This window comes from Mustelus asterias, chromosome 2 (genome assembly GCF_964213995.1).
Source record: "Mustelus asterias chromosome 2, sMusAst1.hap1.1, whole genome shotgun sequence".
NCBI lineage: Eukaryota > Metazoa > Chordata > Chondrichthyes > Carcharhiniformes > Triakidae > Mustelus > Mustelus asterias.
Window position 1 is genome coordinate 70281657 of NC_135802.1, and position 25106 is coordinate 70306762.

A 25106-nucleotide genomic window follows, 5' to 3' on the forward strand; every position below is an offset into this window, starting at 1 on the left:
AACCACAGGAGTCATGTACATAACATGACCTGGAATTGGAAACTAAAAGTACACGCCAGGTTTGCATTCACAAGCAAAAACATGATTGCTCTTCTCCATCATTGTGTTGTTGAATCAGTCCACTGTGCACAAGTGGCCTGGAATTTGAGCCAGCAACTGATCTGATATATTGGGCATGAGTATGAACCCCCACCAGGGCTGGGAAGGGAAGTGGGCAGGATTTAAAAATAGCACCACTGACTGGCATGCTGGTTCCTCAGTTCCACCCTCCCTTCAGGCTATTTTTGAGGAGGAGGGAGGGGGGGAAAACAGCAGGGCTACCCGCCTCCATGTGGTGGGTAATCAACATGGCTCATAAAGAGCCACTCAAAATCTTAAAAAATTAAAGGAGACCTACTGGGCTTTTCCAGTTGGCTTTCAAATTCAAGTAGTCAGTATTGGGGCTGGGGATGCAGTTTAGGTGTCTGGAGGTGGTGTGTCCAGACTATGTAGGGTTGGATGCCAGGGCTCCATAAGTCAGACCTAGGGGCCCTTCCTGCCTGCCTTGCTGCAACACTAAGGGGGGGGGGGGGGGGGGGGCTCCTCCCATCCCTAACCTCCCCACAATGGTGGCCCAGCAGCAAATGCCATTTCTTAAATTTTAAAGTGGTGGAAAGAAGAGGACCTCCATTTTGAAACATCCTCTTTCTTCCTTCCCTTCCAATACAGCCTGCTGCTCCTGGTAACCCCCAGTTTTGAGAGCCTGCTCATCATACTTAATTGGACGGTGAGCCTGCCCTCCGGCCATCAATTGGCCGCTCCAGGGACAATCATGAAGAATGATTGTTTGTCACACAGTGCAAGCTTCAAACCCACGTTTCAGCATGTCAGTGGGGGCGTTTGGAAACCTGCAAAGAAAATCCTGTCCATTGCCTCGCATCAGGGACGAAGCATACAATTATTTCAACAAGTAGAAGTTTTAAAGAAATCTTTAACGAAGACAATGGCCAATTTTTTCCAGGTGGTTCCGGTGACGCCATGGGAGGTGGGGGGGGTGGCGGAAGGTGGGAGGTGGGTGGGTGGGGTGGTTGCATAAAATGGGACACCCCATTGACAGTATTGGCACCGCAAGATCTCACCACCGGCCAATGGTGCGCCGCCTCAACCGGCATGAGACATGTGGCAGGAGGCACAGAAAATCCTGCCCTTGGGGTAAAAATCTTTGATATTGCCCTTAACTGAGGCTCTTCAAATATATTAGCGAGAATAAAACATCTAAATCAAAGCCATGAGGACCCTAATCACACAGTAATGTAGTGATTCGCCATCACAGTGCCATTTTCCTTACAAAACATTTGGGTTAAAGTACTATGAAAAATAAGAATGTGTTTAAAAAAACTTTGAGTACACATCGATGGCTCAAGAATTGCCCATTGTTTTTGGGACGCAAATGTCCGATTTCTGACAAAGTTACGAAATCTAGCTCTTCTAACACAGTTTGCTTTTTCAAAAACTTGGATTTGTTCTTTGAAAAATAATCTATTTATTAACCTAACAGCTAAATCTCCAGCACCTGATGATTCCCCAGGGTGTTAACAGAAATAGGGTGAGAAAATGAAATGTAATTTTCCAAATCTCCCTAAATTCTGGAATTGTGCCTTCGGATTGGAAAACTGTAAATGACATTCCATTACTGAAGGAATGAGAAAGCAGGAGCCGACATATCTTTCCGTTTAACATCAGTTGTTAGTAAGTTACTGAAATCTATCATCAGAGACAGCGTGACTGAGCACTTGGATAAGGAAGAGCTGATTAAAGAAAGCCAGCATGGAGTTATGAAGGGAGGTCATGCCTGATTAATCTGCTCGATTTTTTTGAGGCTGTCCCTCATATGGGGGACTATGGGTGTTGTCTGTATAGATTTCCAGAAGGCATTTGATAAGGTTCTGCACAAGATTATTAGCAAAAATAAAGGTGCGTGGAAATAGAGTTAGTCTTGTGTCATTCAAAATTAACCTCCTGAAACATTAGCCCTGGCAGTAACAACCCTACACCCACCATGCTCCCCATGTTGGGCAGCAAACAGTCAAGAAGAGGTTAATATCTTAATTTAATTCATTAACTGTGATGAGTTAATTAACAATAAAAACAGGGAATGCAACCCAACTTGCTGCATAGATACCTGTCTCCACGCTTATATCATTGGATAGGGTGAGCGTCCCATCTCCTTGTCAATATATTTAATTCAGACTCGCACAATGCAGTTATGATGAGGTCCTTGTATTAAACTTGGAAGGACTTCCATATTCCAGCCTTGTTGGATTTCGCCCCAAACTACCATCCTCACAATCTCCCTGAAAATATCAGGCCATTATTTCAGTGAGCAAGTCGTAAATTTATCCAACAGGATTACTCTAGATTACTAGTTCAGTGACAAAACCACCACTCTGCTGCCTCTCCTGGGTCTGGAGTACAAGAAGGCGAGGCTGGGTAAGAGTGGCAGGTTTTTTCCCCTAAAAAGACATGAATGGCCATCACTGAGCTTTCAATTCCAGATTTTATGAATTGAATTTAAATTCCATCAGCTGCTATGGCGGGATTTGAACCCATGTCCCCTAGAGTATTAGCCTGGGCCTCTGGATTACAAGTCCAGTGACATTACCACTGGAATATAAATGGGAGAAAATTATGGTTCAGTTGTACAGAACTTTGGTGAGACTCCCTCTGGAATACGGTGTTCGGTTCTGGGCACTGCATCTCTGGAAGCATACTAATGGTTTTGAGGGATACGGCACAAATTCAGCAGAGTGATACCAATGCTCACGATAGAGCACAATAGGAGGCCATTCAGCCCATTATGACTGTGCTGGTTCTCTGAAAGAATTATCAACTATTCTTATTGTCCTGCTTGCTCCCTGTAGCTCTGCAGTTTTTCAATTTCAAGTACACACCCATTTGCTATTTGAAGGGCTCCGAGTATGAGAACAAGTTGCATACATTAGGCTTGTATTCCCTTGTGTTTATTATGATGAAGGGTGATCAAATTCAGATACTTAAAATTATTAGTGGATTTGGTAAGATAGACAAGGAGATACAAAGAGGCAGAAATAACACATTTCACAGGACTATGGCGTGTGCGCCAAAGATTCCCGAATGACATCCAAAAGCATTTTGAAGCAGGCAATTTTTCAGTCATCCTATTAACACCTAAAGCAGGATTCGTATTAATGTGGGGTTAATCGTCAACTTTAGGACCCATTCCAGAAATGTGGCTGCCCTATTTTTCACCCCAACTGAATTTAAGCCTTTCCTTATTTACCTACACAAGCTCTCCGGCAAAAATCACCCACTTAATGAAAACCCTGCTAAGCTTCCTAGTCTAGGGACGTCAACTGTAGTGCCCCTGTCGCAGAAACCAGTATTGTCAGCACAAACCAGAATCAAAACTAGCATCTTCCTCATTATGTGGACTGGAGAGTCAGGGGGTGCCCGACACCTCTTTTAGGGAAAAATGCTGAATTACGTGCCACTCAGGCATTTAACTAGACAGTGGCAGGCCTTTCCCTGGCCCAGGTTTGAGGACCCCAGGGACAGAACTTCTGCCCACTAAGAGCTGTCAGCCAACCAGAAGTTGGCAAATCTATTGAACAGCATTTTCACTGGAGAGGCGATGGCTGTTGCTGTTAGAACACCCTACCCAAGGCCCATTATCCCCGGCAACAGGAGGTAGGATAGGGGTCATGGGGAGAGGAGTGAGCAGCAAGGTGACTTTCAGTGGGCCCCTCTTTCCCAATGCTAGGTCCTCACGAAGTGCCTCTGAACCAGAGACCCCCTACTAATGAGCTCCAAAGCACAGATTTGCTTGTCATGCTCCCTGCATGTTGATGCAATTAAAGGCTTCAATTGGAAGCGGGGTGATAAGACTGTCTACAGGCATTCCCAGCACAGACTTTATTGGGGGGGGGGGGGGGGGGGGGGGGCTGTTGAAAAATCGAGAGGCCCATCCGCCACCTCCCTACTTGATTAAATGATTCCCTCCCCACTTAACTCACCATGGGGGAGGATATGAAATTCTGGTCTAAGTACCCAGTTGCAAACTAGATTTACGAACCAAGGGCTATTGAGGATACCGCAACCTTACTCAAACGAGTCTTTACAATTTCTTGTTATTTCCTCAGATAGCAGAAAACTCTGAGGGCCACACTTGACCTAAAACCGGAAAATCCCGCCCAAGGGCAACGAACCTTTGCATGGTCCGCCCCCCTGCCCGCCACGATTTCCGTGGAGTGTGGAACGGGACAATTCTCCCCGCGTATGTTCCAGAGATTTCATGCAAGATAAAGATGGATTTCTTCTGAAGCCATTTGCACATGAAAAAATTAAGTGTTTACACATGTGAAACCATTTTTTATTTGCAGATTGTTTATGGAAACCATAGAATAAATTAATCCAAATTATTTAAATTATTTTGAAGGGGTTCAAATTCTGGAGAACCGTTTATTTCAATAATTAGAATACCTAATATTGGAGTGATATCAAATACATTGAAGCAAGATAAACACTTGAGGAGAAAGGAACAGAAGTTTAAGTTGATAGTGTTAGATGAAGCAGAGTGGAAAGAGACTCGTATAGTGCATACACACCAGCACAGGCGAGGTGGGTTGAATGACCTGTTCTGTGCTGTATATTCCACATAAACATTCTAAAGTTTTTGCACTTACCAATGACCCTCTCACCCTGTGGGTTGTTCAGGCCTCCTGAACTGGTGGACAGATCTTCAGGGACAGGCATCTGCTCCAATTGTTCTGATTGGTCATTTACAGAAAGTGCTTCCGTACTCCCTAGGTAAAAAGGGACATGGTTACAATAGCCAAGCAACAATAATGACAGATTTGTGTATCAAAGGCAGGAGAATATATTCGTGGATTAACTGCAATTTTTCTCTAATAATGCGTCCATGTATTTTTAATATTACATTAAATGCAGTATGAATGTTCCGAACTTGCTTATATTCAAACATTTTCAAGGAGATATTGCCTCCTAAATTGCAGAATTCGCAAGAATTCTGGGTGATTAATACTAAAGAAACCCGGATTAATGTTCTGATTTTTGTTACACACTCTGACAAGACTTGAACTGCTTAAGCCATAAATCTACTATTCAAAAAATATGGGGTGGAATCTAGTGAAGCTCCTGAAAGCAGAAAATGAGATGGCCAGGGGGTGTGCAGGAGATGAAATGTTAGATTCCAAATAGAATCATAGAATCCCTACAGTGCAGAAGGAGGCCATTCGGCCCATCAAGCCTGCACCAACAACACCCTATCCCTATAACCCCACATATTTACTCTGCTGATCCTGACACTAGGGTCAATTTAGCATGGCCAATCAACCTAACTCGCACATCTTTGGACTGTGGGAGAAAACCGGGGAGCACCCGGAGGAAACCCACACAGACACAGGGAGAACATGCAAACTCCACACAGACAGTGACCCAAGCCAGGAATCGAACCCGGGTCCCTGGTGTTGCGAGGCAGCAGTGCTAAACACTGTGCCACCCTATGGAGAGATGCAAGTTGGGAAGTAAATTGGTGGCGGGGGAAGCAGCAGGAATCTATTTTTAATGCATTAGCGCATCACGCAAACTCATTAAAACCATGGTCGCCGGATTAAATTGTATCTTTGTGATTAGATCGGCAGCAAATAAGAAAAAAAGTGCCTTCGGATTCACAGATTGTTAGAAGTGACTTTCAGCAAACGAGGTAGTTTTTCCTGAAGGATCTGGAGTGAGTGGGAGCTGCTTTTCTTATATAGGAAACTTCATTGGACCAGAGGCTTTTGCATCAAGCTCAAGTGGTTGCTGTCCAAGGAGCTCAGACCATAACTCTCTGTGGAAGGGAGAGTGCCAGTGGCTTGGGAAATCAGAGTATGGCTCTCCAAGGGAGGGAGGGTGTTAGCTGCCCAGGGAGTTCGGACCATGGCTGTCTAAGGGAGGGAGATCAGTAATGGCAGCTTCAAGAATGGTTATGGGGGTTAGAGGGGGGGCAGCAGAACAACAGACGGAATGTACCGAAGGCAGCTCAAGTGTGATACAGGGATCCAGGTGTCACAGGTGGGGAGAGGGTGGCAGCTGTTCAAGTTCAAAGTCGTGCTTTCAGACAGGCAGAATGAAGTAATAGCAGGGGTGGTGATCCCTGCCCACCATCTCCAGCTGTGCCTTTCCATTGTGCACAGCTAATTGGCTGGCTGCCGCGTGATTACACATGGCCCATCATCCCGCCCACTTCCGATCATCAGGCCGCTTACCACTTCAACAAGATTCCACCTAAAGTGCTCAAAATGTTTGAATCGATTCACACCAAATTTTCTTTGACAGAGGCAAAGATTTCACAGGGTGATTTGGTTTGATTATTTAATTAACATAAATGTATTATATAAGTAAAATTGACAATGGAAACAATTTAGAAGCAGAGACCTAAAGTTTCTTTTTATTCATTCATGGGATCTGAGCATTGCTGGCAAGGCCTGCAATCCAGCAACATAAGAAATAGAAGGAGGAGGTCATTTGGTCCCTTGTGCCTGCTCTGCCATTTGATATGATCATGGCTGATCTGATTGTAGCCTCAATTCCATTTTTCTGCCTGTTCTCCTTAATCCTTGACTCCTTTGTAAATACAGGGCGGGGTTTTTTGGCCGCTCTCACCCCAAGGCCGGAAAATCCCGCCCAAGGTCAACGGACTTTGTGTGGTCGGTTGTCTCACCCGCCAAGATTCCCGTGGTGGGCGGGTCGGGAAAATTTCACCCTAAAAGTCTGTGTGGCTCAGCCTTCAATATTTTTAATGATTCAGCCTCCATTGTTTTCTGGAGTAGAAAATTCCAAAGATTGATCTGCTGGGAGAAGACATTCCTCCTTTTCTCCATTATTGTTAAATTGTGTCCCCTAGTTTTAGCTTGGTTCTCCCACAAGAAGAAACATTCTCTCAATCTTTAGCCGGTCTAGATCCCTCTAGATCCTATGTTTGACTAGGAATAACTCTCATCCTTCCAAAGGATAGCCCAACCTGCTCAACCGCTCCTTATAAGACAGCCAGTGACTGCCCAGCCCTAATTTCCTTTGGAAAGGTGGTGGTGAGTCACCTTCGTGAACCTGGCCAGTTTATTTGTTGTTAAATAGGGAGTTCCAGACTTTGTTCCAGTGACACAACGGGCCGAAGGGCCTCTTTCTGCACTGTAAAACTCAATGACTCTATGCTGAAGGAATGCTCCTATATTTTCAAGCCAGGATAATTTGAGATTTGGAGGGAAATTTACAGACAAGGATATTCTCACTTATCTGCTGCCCTTGCCCTTCTACATAATAGAGGACATGGATTCAGGAGGTGTTGTCAAAGAAGACTTGACATGTTGCTCAATGCATGTTGCAGATGGTACACATTGCAGGATTGATGCATTGCTGGTTTAGAGAGTGAATGTTTAAGGTAGTGGGTGGGGTGGCAAGATGCTCTCTCACTGTGGTATTTTCATTGCTTTTCTCCTGGTCTCTGCACTGAACGACTTCTCAAACTTGGGTGTTTTCAACTTCAATCTCAATTCATCATGATCTCTTTCCTCTGAATTCACTACCTTCTTATCCTCCCTTAATCCCTCCCTCCATCTAAACTCCCCGACCCATATTTATGGTCACTCCCTTGATCATGTCAACTCACTATTCTCCTTGCATCAATCACAATGGCGGCCATCAGCTCTATCATTATTCACCCACATCCCCCTCACACGTCCCACACATATCTCCTTCTGCGTCTGCCCCAACTTCTTTTCTCAACTGTAAACCATCATCTTAAACACTTCTCAAATTTTTTCTTCACTCTCACTCCCAATGATAAATGTGAGGAGCTTCATGAAATTGTTCGTAGGGTTCAGACCATCGATCAGCTGCCTGTGTCACTTTCCTCTCTTCCATTGGGCCAAACATCATCCAAGGTTTCCCCTTGCCCCTGCCTTGATTTTGGATCTTTATTTTTTATTTTCCTTCCCACCTCTTTTCCAGCCCACTCCAAGATCATCCCTCCAACCTATTCTCAGAGACTTCGATCTCCCCGCTGGTGGTCACCTCTGGCCTTCCCTAACTGACCCCCTTGACCTGCCACTTACCTTTCCTCCAGTTCCTGGCACTTTATTCCAGGCAGCTCACTATACTGCCTCTCCTGGTCACTACAATCGGTTCTTGGAATGACTGGGAGCTGCTGGCCAATCTGATTGGCTCTGCAAGGTGGAACTTTTTCCCAGTGATGGGGAGAAGTCCCGCCTGCTGTCAATCAGCGCTTATTAAAAGTGTGAAATGGAATCGGGCCTGGCTGCGTTCCCTCGCCAACTCTTTGACTGGTGGGGTCTGAACGCTCATCATCCTGAACATTCTAGCCCTGGTATGGTCCCTGTGTTAGCAGTTCTAGCTCAACAGGTGCTGTTCCATTTGCCTATAGACCTGCTGTCACTACCCCTCACCTCAAAAGTACCCTTGACGCCACTGTCTTGGCAATCCGTTGCCTCCACCTCCAATCTCCTTTTCCACTGCAAAGTACCTGAACATGTTGCTGTCTTCTAAATCTGTGCTCAACCTTGCTGGAATTCTACATTTGAATCCATCCTTTCAGGTTCCATTCTCACCATTTTCATTATCAGAGTGTCATTTGTAATGGTGCCTGTTCCTATTCCACTACTGGCTACCTCCAAGGTTATCCTTGGCCCCTTTTCTATCTCTCATCTACATGCTGTCCTTTGGCATTATCATTCAAAAGTAGTGTTATTTTTTACATGTACACAGACGATGCCCAGCTCGACCTCACCACCATGGCTCTTAACTCCTCCACTGTTGCTAAATTATCAAGCTACTTACCTGACATCCAGTATTGGATAAGCAGAAATTTCCTCCAATCATACATTGGGAAGACTTTAGTGATTGTTTTCAGTTCCTGCTCCAAATTCTGTTTCCTAGCTACCAAATCCGTCCCTCTGCCTAGCAACTGTCTGAGATTGAACCAGGCTGTTCACAGCCTTGGTTACACATCTGACCATGTTGTTGAGCTTTCGACCACATTTCCAAGCTCTCATTAAGAATGCCTATTTCCACTTCCCTAACATCGCCCAAAAGCATCCATCTCAGCTCATCTGCTGCAAAACCCCCTCATTAATGCCTTTGTTGTCTCTGAACTTGACTATTCCAACACAATCTTGGCTGCCCCCCACCCTCATATTCCATCCTCTGCAAAATTGAGGTTATCCAAAACTCTGCTGCCTGTTTCCTTTCTCCCATGCTCTCTGATCTACATTGGTTCCTGGTCAAGCAATGCTTTGATTTTAAACGTTAGAGTCCAATTAAGTTAGGAAGTGTGAAAAAATGAACATTCACACGGATCTAGAAATGCTTCACTGAAACTGGGGTTAAGACAAATTAGGGGAGGATTACCTCTGTACCACTAAGGATAACAAAATTGTAAACATTTCCCTTACAAGGTTATTTATCATTTTGCGATATATAATGCACAGGAGAAATCTATATCCATTGATGGAACACTTTAGTTAGATCTTTTTCCTGTAACTAGTCTGTTTTATATTCAATGTGAAGGTTACTGGTTATGTTACAAATTGGCACTACTAGGTCATTAGTTTCACTTTGATGAATACAAACATTTCTTAAAAATTTACTAGAGAGGTCATGAAAACAATCTTAATCCAATTAAGAAACTTCTAAAACTTACATTTTAGAAATTAATCTAATCAAAGCAACTACAACATTATATCAGACATAACTAAGCCCCAGCATGGCTGCTCTCTGCCTTTGCCACTCGTGCTCTGCAGGCATATCCTGGTAACACTTGGTGCCACTAATTGGGATCCGAGCTCACCTCTTGCCCAATTATTGAATTGGGATTTTGAAATAACATCACATGAGAAACTAAGGGCTGGACTTTCAGGGGGAAAGGATTGGCTGCAGGCCTGATTTAAAATTGGAGTTCCCTGAGGGTGTCTCTGGATCCTAACTCCTACAACGATTTTCAAAGGGGACAAATGGTAAATTCACGTCCCTCCAGTTAGAGGCTCCCCAAGAATTCTTTCAGTCTGGGGAGCGAGCAGGGAAATTTCCAATGGTGAATTCAGCAAACGCGAATCTGGTGCACGTTTGTGCAAGCTGTCAGGCTCAAGGCTGGGAGAAGTGAAAGTTTGTTTCTAAATGATGAAATGTGTTGGCACCTGGAGGATTTGCACTGGATCGTGCAAGTTACCTTTCACTTGACAGCGCGACCACATTTGTTCACATTAATGCTGCAGGCCCTTCGAGGTGCTGCTGCCTGCTCTCTTCAGCAAAGCAGTGACAGGCCCCAGCATGGCTGCTCTCTGCCTTTGCCACTCGTGCTCTGCAGGCATATCCTGGTAACACTTGGTGCCACTAATTGGGATCCGAGCTCACCTCTTGCCCAATTATTGAATTGGGATTTTGAAATAACATCACATGAGCGATGCAATGATGGCATGGGGTTAGGGCCTGGAAATTATTCAGGCATCAGGTTCTCAACCCCAGCCTGAAAACCTAGCCATAAATTCCACAATTTATAATAACAAAAAAGTACTTTCAGTAAGTCATTACTGATACAGTGCCCTCTATTTAATTCAAAAGAATTAGAATTATCATCAAGTTTGTTTTATTCTAAAGGATACATAACCGAGGACAGAACAGGTCATGAGATATGAATACCACTTAATCTTGTTTCTGCTGAATAAGCCAGGTAACTTTCAAATTCAATTCAATTAATCTGACAACTGAGTTTCAAACTTTCTAAAGCAGTTAATATTGCTTCCTAAGACCATCTGATTTCAGTGATGAGCAATAAGTGCTGACCTTGTCGGTGAAGCCCTTGTTCCGTGAATAGATTAAAAAATAATGTGTCTCTATTTTTCCTGAAATTGTGGTAAAAGTGATGGGACAAAGGTTGTTTGTGTCCTTTTTATAGTCTAAAATAACAGAACATCTGTAATATGTAAACCCTTTGTAACGCCAAGAGTTATTCAGTGGGCTGGGAGTCAATACGGACACAGCCAAGAGTACAAGCCAACTCCTTTAGACCAGTATATATGTAGTAGACAATTTTATGTAATTACTTATTTTAACTGTAGTATTTTCTCTTTCCAAATTGCTTTTCTCAAGGATTCCAATTCTACTTGAATTTTTTGATTATTAACATTTTTGACCCAAAAAGCACTTACTCCCAAATGTTTTCCACTGATTTTTTTAAACCCTGAATTGGAGTAAAATTAAAATGTCTACCTATGAAACAATACTGATGTTAGCTCTAAACAAGTGTAGAATTCTGTACCGACACAAAAACAAAAAAAAACTGTGGATGCTGGAAATCCAAAACAAAAATAGGAAATGCTGGAAATAATCAGCATGTCGGTGGACATTCGCCTAATTTGCTGAGCATTTCCAGCATTATTCATTTATATTTTAGAGTACTATCTTGTCTTCTTTACCTTCCCTTACCACACCTATTCCTTGTGCCAAAGTGTGTATGGCACACAGTCAGACTTTATGTGAATACTATTTAATCTTGTTTTTGCTGAATAAGCCGTGCAATTTCAGGATTCAATCTAATTAAACCTGACAACTAAATTCCAAAAAGTGACATTTCTTCTCTTAAGAGTGAGTTGAATCAAAACTTTAAGGACAGTTAAGAACAACATTGATCGAGAAGTAATGAATGAGATGTGCAAACTGTAATACATATGTTATCCTTCAGAACTGTATATATTAAGCAAAAGGGAATAACTGAGATAAACAAAGCAATTTGTATCTAAGCACCTTTCATGTCCTCAGACCCTCCCAAAGCACTTTACGGCCAATATTTTGAAATGTTGTGCCTGTTGTTTTGTTGTTAACCTGAGATTGATGGTGTTGGTTGAGGGATGAACATTGGCCAGGGCAATGGGAGAAGAGCCATACTCTTCTTTGAATAGTGCCATGGGATTGTTCATATAATATCTGACTAAGTCATTCTGATGAAGGGCAAGAACAATGCTTATTTCTTATCTTACATTTATATCATATTTGGCATTGAAAACTATGGCCCCAAAATTCCGGTTTCTGGATCGTCAGAAGTCCTGATGCACAGTCCTATGTGGGAATGGCAGAATACAGCAACTAGTGCCATAGAAAGGTGGAATATCCTATCTTCCACTGGAGTTCGCCAGGAGACGCTGCGCTGCACATTTGTCTGACAGCTGGGAAGATCCCAGAAGCAATGCGCTTCAGTGTCAGATCAGAAAAAAACTTCATGCATGGTGGTAATTCATCTAGCAGTGTTACTGTTCAGAAAATTCAGACCAATCTTTTTGAACTGACTTATTTTGTTAATGGCTTGTGATGTTTACTTCAACTAAAAATTGATTATGAAACATAAATGATAGTTATACCACAGTATTAACCGTATCAGGAATTCAAAGCAGAAAGACAAAAGCAATGGCAATTAAAGAAAAAAACCTTCATAGTACAGATGTAGTTCAGAAAATGTGGAGAAATATTTAATGGTAAACCTCCTTCTTTAACAGTAGAAATATCCTGACCGCTTCCCGTTTAAATTTCTGGAAATTTTAATATTTCATTTCTGAAAAGTTAGGTTTTAAAAAAAGCATTTAAAGTATGGCTCCCTTCTGACTACTCAGTAGAGAATATATGCTACATAAGAATCATATTTTCCTTTCCTCAGGTCAATCTATCATCAAAGCTGCATTTCTAATGCAATGCAATTAAAGAAACCGATACTGCAGCAATGGGCTGGATGTTTCTGTGGTAGTGACTTTAACGTAGTGCTCACCACTGTTCATGTGTAAATTGGACAACAACTTCCAAAATGTACATAAAATCAAAATACTGCGGTACTGGAAATCTGAAATAAAAACAGAAGATGCTGGAAAAACTCAGCAGGTCTGACAGCATCTATGGAGAAATTGAGTTAACATTTTGAGTCTGTATGACTCTTCTTCAGAGCATGTGCTGTTAAACACAAATCCCAAAAGCTGTTGTCGAAGTCACACTGCTGCCTGTGAGTTGTGTAAAAACGTTATCTTGATATCTCATTCCCATGGCATAAATTTCCTGTACTGATGCTGCAGATACAGACTAAACTCAATACAAAAAGCTATGGCCTGTTCACTTCAGTCTATGTATTCTTTCAACGATTTGGTAAATCTTAATTATGGCCAAACAACCTCTTTGGCACTGACACTTTGTCCAGTGTGAAGACACCTTCCTTCAATTTAAAAAAAAATTACACTTGGGAGACATTTCTTTTTTAAAAAGTATGTTTTGTTTTATTTTTCCTGTCTTTTACTTCTTGCCCTTTTAATCCAATTTTTCTTTCCCAACCTTTTTTTAAATTATTTTCTGTTCATGAATCGGCATTGAATTCTAATTTACATTTTCTGGTTTAGACTCTGCACTGCTCATTATTCCTCAATCTAATTGGTGAAGAAGAGACACGGTTGTTAACAAAGGGCACCAAGCCATTTGGATGTCCCTCTGACAGCACCTAGCCTTACACATAGATCTTCTATGGGATTTTGCAAGTGGAAGTCAAATAAACAGTAGGTGCCATTCATTTACCATTCATAAAGTCTGGTTCAATATCTTTGTTAACAACGTATAATATTTTGCAGCACTAAATGCTAATTTTGAAAAATATTTACATCTTGGGGCCACGGAAGGTGCTATATTAATGCAAGTCTTTCTTTTATAAATTGTGCAGGCCAGAAGGGGAAAATAAATCGTACACTGAAGACATAAAGTATGTGCTCACTGACGAAGAACAATATTGAACAAGTGTCAAGAAAAATACTCAGATATTTTGCCCTTAGGGGTAGTCAAGGCCGCCAGCCAAGTTGAATATCCTAGTCTTCAATGAGTACAGGCTGGTGTTCCATTTGTTAAAAAATTGACTTTTATTTTAAATTGGTCATTAGATCTTATTTTATATTTTTTCCAGTCATCTATTTCCAGAATGAGGAAGCAGATCAGAAATGTTTTAGAGATGCTCCAGAATAAAGGACTGTTTTCAAAGTTCACTCCAGTGAGAGATTGCATCATTGAAATGAAACTTGCACAACATTGTTCCTGCAAACTGCATGGGATGAAGGAGGAGTAGGTCTTCAAAAGGACCTGGAGCAGGAAAGGAGTGCCTTTTCAAGGGACAGGGAGATGAGCAGCTGGCAACAAGATCTGGACCAGAAGATAAGCAGCTGCTGGGAGGAACCTGGACTTAGCAGAATAACTGAAGCATGGGAACTGAGACACGCTTTTGAACAGCAATTACAGCTAGTTACATTATATGCCCTCTAGCTCGTTAGGTGTTTTTTCTTTAAAGGTAACTAGATTTAAAAAGTGAGCTGCTTCAGTATTTTATCTCAACAGCCGCAATTTACATTTTAACACTTGCCAATTGAGATTGTGGTATGTGTGTGGGTCAATGTATTTGTGTGGGACGATGTGTGTCTGAGGACTTTAGTACATAAGCAGCTCAATGGCTAACTTGGAATAGAGTTGCAGATTGTGTGGTCTGCTTATGGGGGAGGATGTGTGAAACTAATAATTGTACTAAATGTCTCACATTCACACTGCGTCTATGAGAAACATATACCAGGCTGCTGAGAAATAAGCCTTAACCAGTGGGACTAAATGGGTAATATTCCATTATGCACGATTGAATAGAGTTTATTAACTGAATTTACTTAAAGTTTAATGAAGGTGTTTCATAATAATGTTTTGATCAAATTAAGCATAAATGGCAAATAAAACCAACTTTAAGTTCTACACATAAAATTTGCTCGGAAACATGCACCTTCCTTTGTTTGCTAATTTTTCTTACTATGATAAAAGAAATAGACAAAGTAAGGCTGGATTGAAATGTAGAAATAAAAAGGAGGAATTATGGCTGGGTGAGCACGGCCGGAGAATCCCGCCCTATATTTTTTGCTCTATATAATGCAGTCAATTCCAGGAGCCATTCCCTCAAGTTCCTCAGTCCATCATATACCATTTTTATCTTTATTACGAATATGAATATCTTTTCCGTCAACGTCATTCGTTGATTAATACTTTGAATAGAATTTATTCAGGTTTTACTGTGGACCCAAAAAGTGTCATCTAAAAAGAAAAAAAAGTTTTATATGGGCATGTATACTCTCCACCCCTAACATAACAGTTCACACAAGTTCATGCGTGTTATAATGCAAAGTTTGTATGGTCAACTTACTCTAATACAGCACAAAACATTAAAAATGAAAATATCAGCAGCAAGAGTGTCTTAATGTAAAAAAAAAAGCACTGTAATAAAATCACGTAAATACAGAAATGCCATTTACCTGTCTCACCTGACAGCTGGGAAATGTCCTGTGCCTCTTCAGTTTCCATATTCTGCTTGTGCTCTATAGTGTGGGGGGGGGAGGAAGGAATAATGTAGCAAGTTACCTGGATGGATGATAATGAAACAGCTTACTATTCTAACACACTATCTGCTATGGAAAAATATGCCCTTCTTCCTTCAGTTCCAAATACTCTTGAAAAAAGAACTGTACATTGCTATCTGACAAGGAGACCTTGATCTTTCACAGATTACAAAGATTTATAGAAATTTCATTACAGGCAGAGGTTGACGAAATTTGTTATTTATTGTTAATTTCCCACTCCATAATAACCCAAAAATGCAAACTGACTGCAACAAAATTAAGCAGAAAATTAAATGGCCCTGGGTCATTGTATGTGAAGAGAAGCACAGAATTCATTCTCTGGTTGATCTATAGTTATGTTCTCTCTAATTTACTGAGCATGCATCGATGAACCTTGAGTCAGCTTTGTGACACTTGTACAATCAGCAATCAAAAATGAAGCAATTTACAGAAGAATGTCTCATTTACCCAAGCAGGACTGCATATTTGAGCAGCACAGCTCTGCCTCGATTAATAATGAATACACCTCATATAGCAGCAGATGGGCAGAACAGCAGCTTTATACTCTGTCCCTCACTTCAAGAAGTCGCAGCAACCTATTTCTTCAGTTAGCTCCTACATAGGGAGAAGTGAATCTCCCTAAAATAGCGAAACAAGCCCAGGAGAGAAAGGGAACCCATGCCTTCCTGTTTTACTGACAGATGGCTCCACAGATTTGGAACGAATGGTGGGAAGCTGCTACTCTTTTGCTGTAACACTTTATGTTCTAAACACTGGTTTTGAAGCAACTGCAAACACCAGGGAGTAGACGGTTGAGGTTTCGTGGGGCACAAGTTTTTTTTTAAACAGCTTTTGCTGGGATTGCAGATTACCAGTGATTGGCCGTTTCTGTGAAAATTTGGTGCACTTTAATATTCAACAATTACGAAACTAGAACTTGCAAAACCAGCAATTTAATTATGAAGATCACCAAATAACAATTTTAAGGTCTAGCTTTTACAAACTTCACTGGTAGTTGATGACACAAATGGCATCATATTTACAAGAATGTGTTAAAACAAATGACTAAAATGTCCAAATCCTCAAATGACCAATATTTCTACATTACTGCCTCCCCACCCCAAAATGTTCTGCAGAAACAAAATTGTTATGCAAATACTTGAATACTAATTTGGCTAATAGCAAGCCTTGAAAACAAATAAGTTCCTCCTACAGCACTGCCCTGCACAGTATAATTACAAAATGACTAATATAGCAGAACATTTTCAATTTTCAATATTCTAGATGGGAATGAAATAACTCGAGCATCTCCTTCCAATGGAGCATTTGCCCAATTTGCCTGAAAATCTGGACCAAAGGACACGTGCCCACAAATGGTTATAAGTCAGAGTTTATTTAAATGAGCGAAGTTCTCTATATCACAACGGCAAACAGAAGTTGTTTAAAACGACTTCCCCAAAATAGTTCGACTAACCTTCCTCATTCTCTCGACCATGCATGTGAGTGATTCTAATGGGTGAGTTGGGGGGGGGGGGGGGTCCTCCAAACTAATCTTCCAGAATTACGTTTTTGGAAACTTTTGAGTGGTGTAAGAAGAGAAAAGTGTACCACTGCAATATGCAAAAATCCTCGATCAGAGCCAGAATGGGGGGGGGGGGTGGTGGTGAATTAACAAATCAGCTTCTGAACAACACTAATAAATGATTTTGTCACGCAATGGATTTTGCAACAAAATTATTTTAGAGAGAATTCAGAGTATTTCCACTGTTGCCACTGAACTACAGAAAACAACTCAATAGTTTTTGACAGTCGCATTCATGTGCTGCGGGTTGCTGCGGCGCCCCAGAATAACATGCACAACGCACTGACAAAACTTTGGATCTAAACTATATTTCCAGCTATATATGGGGAGAGGTATATTCAGATTTTTGCAGATGAGCACCCAAAATCTTCTGGGTCACACACTGAAGGCAGCATTGGCAGGAGCACACTGCAGCCGAGGTAACAGGTGCCTCCTCCAAACTAGAAAGCAAAAAGAATCATCACTTTCCATACATATATATTTTTGCTCTGACAATCCCACAGCAGTACAAGTCCTGAGTGAGTGTATGTATGTGTGTGCGTGTCCGCTGCACGCTATTAAGCGGTATTAAGAATCAAGTTGCTTGAGTTGGCTGGCAGTTCTTTCCTACCTGTATCCCTCCTCGCTGGCGGTACGCACAGCCCGGCAGTTCCTGCTCCATGTGCAGGCTGCACTTGGACTCCCTGCGGTTGTACATCTCTCCCCGCTCGACTTCCTCCTTCCAATGCGCCGACCGTGCGCACACACCCTCGTGCTGGGATTGGTGGAAGAGCCCAGGGCTCAGCTTCAGCTGCAGCTCACGAGTAGAGATGCCCTTATGCGCTGAGCGGTGGCACCCAGGTTGTCAGGAGCCTTTGCTGCACCGCAATGTCTGTCTGTGATGGGCTTTCAGCAGGGTGCTGGCAGCACGACCTGCTCCTCCACATGCTAATAAAAGGGGGGCAGGGGCAGGGGCAGGGGGGGGGGGGAACCAAGCACACAGAAAAGCAATGTGGAAAACTGTGGATTACACACATTCCAAGAATGAGGAACCCCAAAGAAGCCACAAGTCATCTTGTGCCAATATCCGGGGGGGGGGGGGGAGTTGAAGGAATTTCTTGCCATTTTGATTTGAAAAGCCAACTTTTGCCCCCTTCCCACACCACCACTCAGGTGCAAAAACATAAGCTGCACCAAAGCATTGGCATGTGGAAAATATGATGTGGAGATGCCAGCGTTAAGACTGGGGTGAACACAGTAAGAAGTCTCACAACACCAGGTTAGAGTCCAACAGGTTTATTTGGCAGCACAACTTTTGGAGTTTCGCTCCTTCTTCAGCCTTCTCACCTGAAGAAGGAGTGACTCTCCGAAAGCTCGTGATACCAAATAAACCTGTTGGACTTTAACCTGGTGTTGTGAGACTTCTTACTGTGGAACATACACAGCCCCCCCCCCCCCACCCCCTTCCCATTGTTAGGAAGCTTCTGTTGTCCCTACAGAAATTAACTGCCAAGATCAGCATCCCAAATGGAATGATAGCCAAGAAAAGTTAAAGCAAAGTTTATTTATTAGTCACAGGTAGGCTTACATTCAGTGCAATGAAATTACTGTGAGAGAGAGCTCCCAGGTTTTCAGGTTTTCCTTTTCAGCGCTGGAGGTTTTAGTGCATGAGGTTGAAAGGCGTCGGAAAAATGTTTTTGGAGATCTTCAAAGCAAACTCTGTGGAGGGAATGGGTTTAGGTGGCCAGAAATGTCAATTCCCAGAGTTTCAGGTACCAGCGCCACAAGATGTTCAATACCTCACACGTGTGGTCAAATTCAGTGAATGTATCTTCAAAGGATGCCTCTTACCAACAGCACCACTAACCTCTCAATGTTAATCCACCATTCACCCATCAGCAATCTCTAGCAATTAGGATACAGGTCTACATTCAGATAAGCCACCTCACCCTCAAAAATCTTGCATTGTTGCCAGCCTCACACTCACCTCTTGCTGTTTCCAAATAATCGCTGGATATGTGACCACAGCAGGTACATCACTCATGCACAATCACCGACATTCTTTCTTCTCCCTTGCAGGACAAGGCAGCCTATAAAAGGAGGGAACAGAGCTAGAGGGAGACAGGTATGCCTGCATTGCCTAGGCTCTCTTGAGGAGACCATGCACTGCATCAGGGGACTATCTATGACAGAGGCCGTTACATCCCGCATTGCTGAGAGCTTTCAACCTGATGGTATGTTCCTGCCTTATATTCTTTCTCAATTCCCATCATACCTCATCCTGCTATCTAATATAAAAGCTGCAGATGGTGTTACCAAGGGCATCTTGCTTTCTATATAAACCCACTTCCCTCACCCTGCATTTATGTTCTCAAATACCCAAGAACTGGTCCCTGGCCAGCCACTGCGACACCATGAGGAAGGGGGAGAGTTGATATAGGCCACAAAGGAAGAAACATAGAACATTACAGCGCAGTACAGGCCCTTCGGCCCTCGATGTTGCGCCGACCTGTGGAACCAATCTAAAGCCCCTCTAATCTACACTATTCCAATATCATCCATATGTTTATCCAATAACCATTTGAATGCTCTTAATGTTGACGAGTCCACTACTGCTGCAGGCAGGGCATTCCACGCCCTTACTACTCTCTGAGTAAAGAATCTACCTCTAGCATCTGTCCTATATCTCTCACCCCTCAATTTAAAGCTATGTCCCCTCGTGCTAGCCATCACCATCCGAGGAAAAAGGCTCTCACTATCCACCCTATCTAATCCTCTGATCATCTTGTATGCCTCTTTTAAGTCACCTCTTAACCTTCTTCTCTCTAACGGAAACAACCTCAAGCCCCTCAGCCTTTCCTCATACGATTTTCCCACCATACCAGGCAACATCCTGGTAAATCTCCTCTGCACTCTTTCCAACACTTCCACATCTTTCCTCTAATACGGCGACCAGAACTGTACGCAATACTCCAAATGCGGCTGCACCAGTGTTTTGTACAGTTGCAGCATGCCCTCCTGACTCCGAAACTCAATCCCTCTACCAATAAAAGCTAACACACTGTACGCCTTCTTAACAACCCTATCAACCTGGGTGTCAACTTTCAGGGATCTATGCACATGGACACCCAGATCCCTCTGTTCATCCACACTACCAAGTATCTTACCATTAGCCCAGTACTCTGTATTCCTGTTACTCCTTCCAAAGTGAATCACCTCACACTTTTCCGCATTAAACTCCATTTGCAACCTCTCAGCCCAGCTCTGCAGCTTATCTATGTCCCTCTGTAACCTGCCACTTCCCTCTGCACTGTCTACAACTCCACCGACTTTAGTGTCATCCGCAAATTTACTAATCCATCCTTCCACGCCCTCATCCAGGTCATTTATAAAAATGACAAACAGCAATGGCCCCAAAACAGATCCTTGAGGTACACCACTAGTAACTGAACTCCAGGGTGAATATTTCCCATCAACCACGACCCTCTGTTTTCTTACAGCTAGCCAATTCCTGATCCAAACCACTAAATCACCCTCAATCCCATGCGTCCGTATTTTCTGCAAAAGCTTACCATGGGGAACATTATCAAACGCTTTGCTGAAATCCATATACACCACATCAACTGCTTTACCCTCATCCACCTCTTTGGTCACCTTCTCAAAGAACTCAATAAGGTTTGTGAGGCACGACCTACCATTCACAAAACCGTGCTGACTATCCCTAATCAAATTATTCCTTTCTAGGTGATTATAAATCCTATCTCTTATAATCCTTTCCAATACCTTGCCCACAACAGAAGTAAGGCTCACTGGTCTATAATTACCAGGGTTGTCCCTACTCCCCTTCTTGAACAAGGGGACAACATTTGCTATCCTCCAGTCTTCTGGCACTGTTCCTGTAGACAATGACGACACAAAGATCAAAGCCAAAGGCTCTGCAATCTGCTCTCTAGCCTCCCAGAGAATCCTAGGATAAATCCCATCCGGCCCAGGAGACTTATCTATTTTTACCCTTTCCAGAATTGCTAACATTATTACTTGATCTGACACTTGCAGACATAGGCTCAGCTACACACAATGCCATACCTTAGAAGGTAGTATGAAGCTGGATCAGCACTTGGTGAAGCACTGCGCATGATTGAGCTGTCGATAGGCCTGGAAGTGAGGATTGTCATGTTTCACCTTCTTGGAGGGTGAAGTCTAGATGACCTCTGCTGCACCCAACTCAGATGAGTAGTGGGGGTGACTTTTTGAAAACACTGATGAAGATGAATGCCTTTGCTTGGTGCATTGGCATAGGTAATTATTACCTCTGTTAAGGAGCATGGAGATATCATGGAGCATTTGAAGTCCATCCTTTCCAGCCACTAGCAGTATGGAGCATGAATCTGTTGTGCTCTCTCAGGATGAAAGTTCTCGTCCAGTGTCTTTATTGTTGCCTTTCAACCAACCCTGCCTGTGGCTGGCTATGCGAAGTGCTGCAGTCTAAAGCCTGTCCCTCAATGCCCAGAATGGCTTTACTTCATCCTGTGAGGCCACTTGCAGTCTTCCCCATTGAAAGTCATAGAAATCATAGAAGAAATCATAGAAACCCTACAGTGCAGAAGGAGGCCATTCGGCCCATCGAGTCTGCACCGACCACAATCCCACCCGGCCCTACCCCCACATATTTTACCCGCTAATCCCTCTAACCTACACATCCCAGGACTCTAAGGGGCAATTTTTTAACCTGGCCAATCAACCTAACCCGCACATCTTTGGACTGTGGGAGGAAACCGGAGCACCCGGAGGAAACCCACGCAGACACGAGGAGAATGTGCAAACTCCACACAGACAGTGACCCGAGCCGGGAATCGAACCCGGGACCCTGGAGCTGTGAAGCAGCAGTGAAGCAGCAGTGCTAACCACTGTGCTACCGTGCCGCCCCGTGTCAGCAGCCTTCCATCGGCCTTTCTGCAGCCACTAGGGTAGCAGAATGTAACAGTAGAGAACAGGCAAAGACAGTCACAAGACAGGCACTAAATAGATGTATTATTGGATGTGGTGCTGGATAAACTAGATGGATTGAAAAGTGGGAAATTGTGGAGCAATTGTGATGATGGGATGAGATCTTTGGGGGAACAGCTGAAAACGTGTTCCAGATGCTTCTCCCTGCTCAGTGTGAAAGCCTTACCATCGTAGGCTGCTGTGTGACCACACTGGAAATGACTGAAAGAGGTGCTTTAGCTTCTCTGTTGTCGGTTCCACCAGTGTCACAGAGCTTCAGTTAATATCTTTTAACATATTTTCCTACATTGATTTATGTGAAAGCTTCTTTGTTGTAGGACACAATTTGAATACTAATTGTAGAAATTTCATGCAATATCCAGGACATTTAGTTATTTTTCACAATGCCATTCCCTATGATGTCATAAAGTCATTGGATTGAAGATTTTGAAGGAATGGATAAAGATGATTCAGAAAGTTGCCCACATTGTTGAGTTGTACATATATGAGGGAACACAAAATTAATGATAAGGCGCCAGTGATTAGGAAGGTCAATGGGAATGTTGGCATTTAGTGCAAGGGGAATCAAGTATACAACTATGGAAGTGTTTCTACAGCTGTACATGGCCTTAGATCACATCTGGAGTACTGTGTAATATTTTAGTCTCTTTACTGAAGAAATTATATAATGGCATTTGAAGCAGCTCAGAGCAGGTTTGCTCAACTAATTCCTGGTATGAAAGAGCTATCTTATGAGGAAAGGTTGAGCAGGTTGGGTCCAAACCCATTGGAGTTTAAAATAGTGAGAGGTGATGGTATTGAAATATATAAGATCCTGAGGGGACTCGACAGGGTGAGTGGATGCTGAGAGAATATTCCCCCTTGTGGAGTAGTCTAGATCTAGAGGACACAGTTTAAAAATTAGGGGTCTCCTACTTAAGACTGAGATGGGGAGAAATGTTTTCTCTCAGATGGCTTTTAGTCTGTGGAATTCTCTTCCTCAAGGAGCATTGAGGGCTGGGTCATTGAATATATTCAAGGCAGAGTTAGATGGATTTTTGTTCAACAGGGAGTCAAGGGTTATGACAGAAAGGTGGAGTTGAGGCCACAGTCAGATCAGCCATAATCTTATTGACTGGAGAGCAAACTTGAGCGGCCAAATGGCCTACTCTTGTTCCTAACTCTTAAGTTTGTGTGTGTAATATTTGGAAATTTGGATTAAGACAGTGAGGCAGCTAAAGCTTTTCATTGCATGAAAAAGAATAAACTTGGGGAATAAGTTACCAGAAACACCAATATAGCAGATAACATGAATAGATTCAAGAGGCAGTTAAATTTGTTTTTTTCTGACAGGGAAATGTTGTGGGATATACTGGGTAGGTTGTATTGGTAGTCTATTGGCCGAAAGTTTGATTAGACCCGATGGGAGGTGCTGGGATCGCAGTGCACGATTACTCTGTTTCCAGTCAAGGTGATACAAAATTTCTGCTGCTTCCACACCTGCATGATCAAAACATGTGGCCCAGTGAGGAGAGTCATGCTGATGGGGTCCAGGCAATCCTCATCCATAAAATGGAGATGCATAAAGGCTGCAGCATCTATTAGAACTGATGCCAAAAGTGTTTCAGAAAAGGAATAAAATTATCAATGAAATCATAGGCTAGAGAGAGGGCTCCCATGATCTCTGGCAGCACTGGACGCCTTAGTTAAGGTGGTGGAAAGAAGGTGAAAGATTATGCTTCAGTAACGGGGACTAGAGGGCATCCAGATACACTATGCGAAGGGAATCAGGCATTTTCACAGTAACTTCATTGAAGTGTTAATGTAAGCCTACCTGTGACACTAATAAATAAACTTTGAAAAACTTTAAACTTTAGGTGGTCGCGGAGGCCAATGCAAAGACTCTGGTCCTGAGGATCTGGCTGCAGTGCCAAAAAAAGTTCAGTGTACTCACATAGATGGTTAAGTTCGGTGGATGCATCTCCTACCCAGCGCATCACAAGCCTCACATGTTGCTCAATGTACCAGACTCCCATTACTCACCCATCAACAACCAGAGCTCATTCCTCGCATTCAGATTCTCCATTCATCCTCACACACTTACCCATGTTCTAGTCTCAGACATAGACCTGACAGCTTCCACATTTTATTCAGTTACAACAGGAACATCACCTAAACACATCAAAAAATCCTCACTAACACTATTTTCTATCTCTTGCAGGACAAGGTCACACATAATAAGAGGCAGAACCAAAGGCTGGTAGAGGACAGGCACACCTGCATTTCCTCAACCCCTTTTAGGGGAGAGGTTGCGGTGTAATAATATTGTCACTGGACTAGTAATCAGAGACCCAGGGGGACTGGGTCTGAGGACTGGGGTTCAAATCCCATTTCAGTTAGATAAAAATCTGGAATTAAATGATGACCATGAATGGTGACCTTGGAATCACTGTCAATGTCATCAAAAACCCATCTGATTAACTACTGTTCTTTAGGGAAGGAAATCTGCCATCATTACCTGCTGTGTTGTGTGGCACGACATTGTGTTAAATGGAATAGATTTCGAACAGATCGAGCAACTCAAGACTGGGCAAACATGAGGCGCTGTGGGTCATCAGCAGCAGCACAATTGTACTCAACCACAATCCGTAACCTAATGGCCTGGTATATTCCCCACTTCACCGTTTTTATACGTGATTCCAAACCCACAGCAATGTGGATGACGTGTCTGAAATGACCTAGCAAGCCATTCAGCGATACAGACCATCGGAAAGTCTCAAAGGCATGAAGCTGAACAGACAACCCAACATCGGCGGAGGCACCAGAAAGGACAATGGCAAACCCAGCCCTGTGGACCCTACAAGCTCCTCCTGACTACCACCTGGGGGCTTGTGCCAAAATTGGGAGAACTGTCTCACAGACGAGTCGAGCAACAGTCTGACGTCATACTCATGGAGTTATACCTGACAGACAATTTCGCAGACACCACCATCACCATCCCTGGGTAAGTCCTGTCCCATCAACAGGACAGACCCAGCAGAGGTGGCGGCAAAGTGGTATACAGTCAGGACGGTGTTTTCCTGGGAGTC

The 25106-nt window shown here is 43.0% G+C and overlaps 1 protein-coding gene across 3 annotated transcripts in view; it reads right to left on the minus strand.

Moving 5' to 3' along the window:
- ikzf1 (IKAROS family zinc finger 1 (Ikaros)) overlaps positions 1-17778 on the minus strand; it is a 96851-nt gene extending 79073 nt beyond the window's left edge. For 2 of the 3 annotated variants that reach the window (XM_078236981.1, XM_078236962.1), the window contains exons 1-3: positions 17663-17778; positions 15387-15449; positions 4701-4820 (exon numbers count right to left, since the gene is read on the minus strand). In XM_078236981.1, coding sequence (XP_078093107.1) covers positions 4701-4820; positions 15387-15435 — 169 coding nt within the window. In that variant the 5' untranslated portion in view covers positions 15436-15449; positions 17663-17778. The remainder of the gene's footprint in view (positions 1-4700; positions 4821-15386; positions 15450-17662) is intronic. The other variant, XM_078236972.1, reaches the window with a different exon arrangement.
- Positions 17779-25106: the final 7328 nt, after the last annotated feature.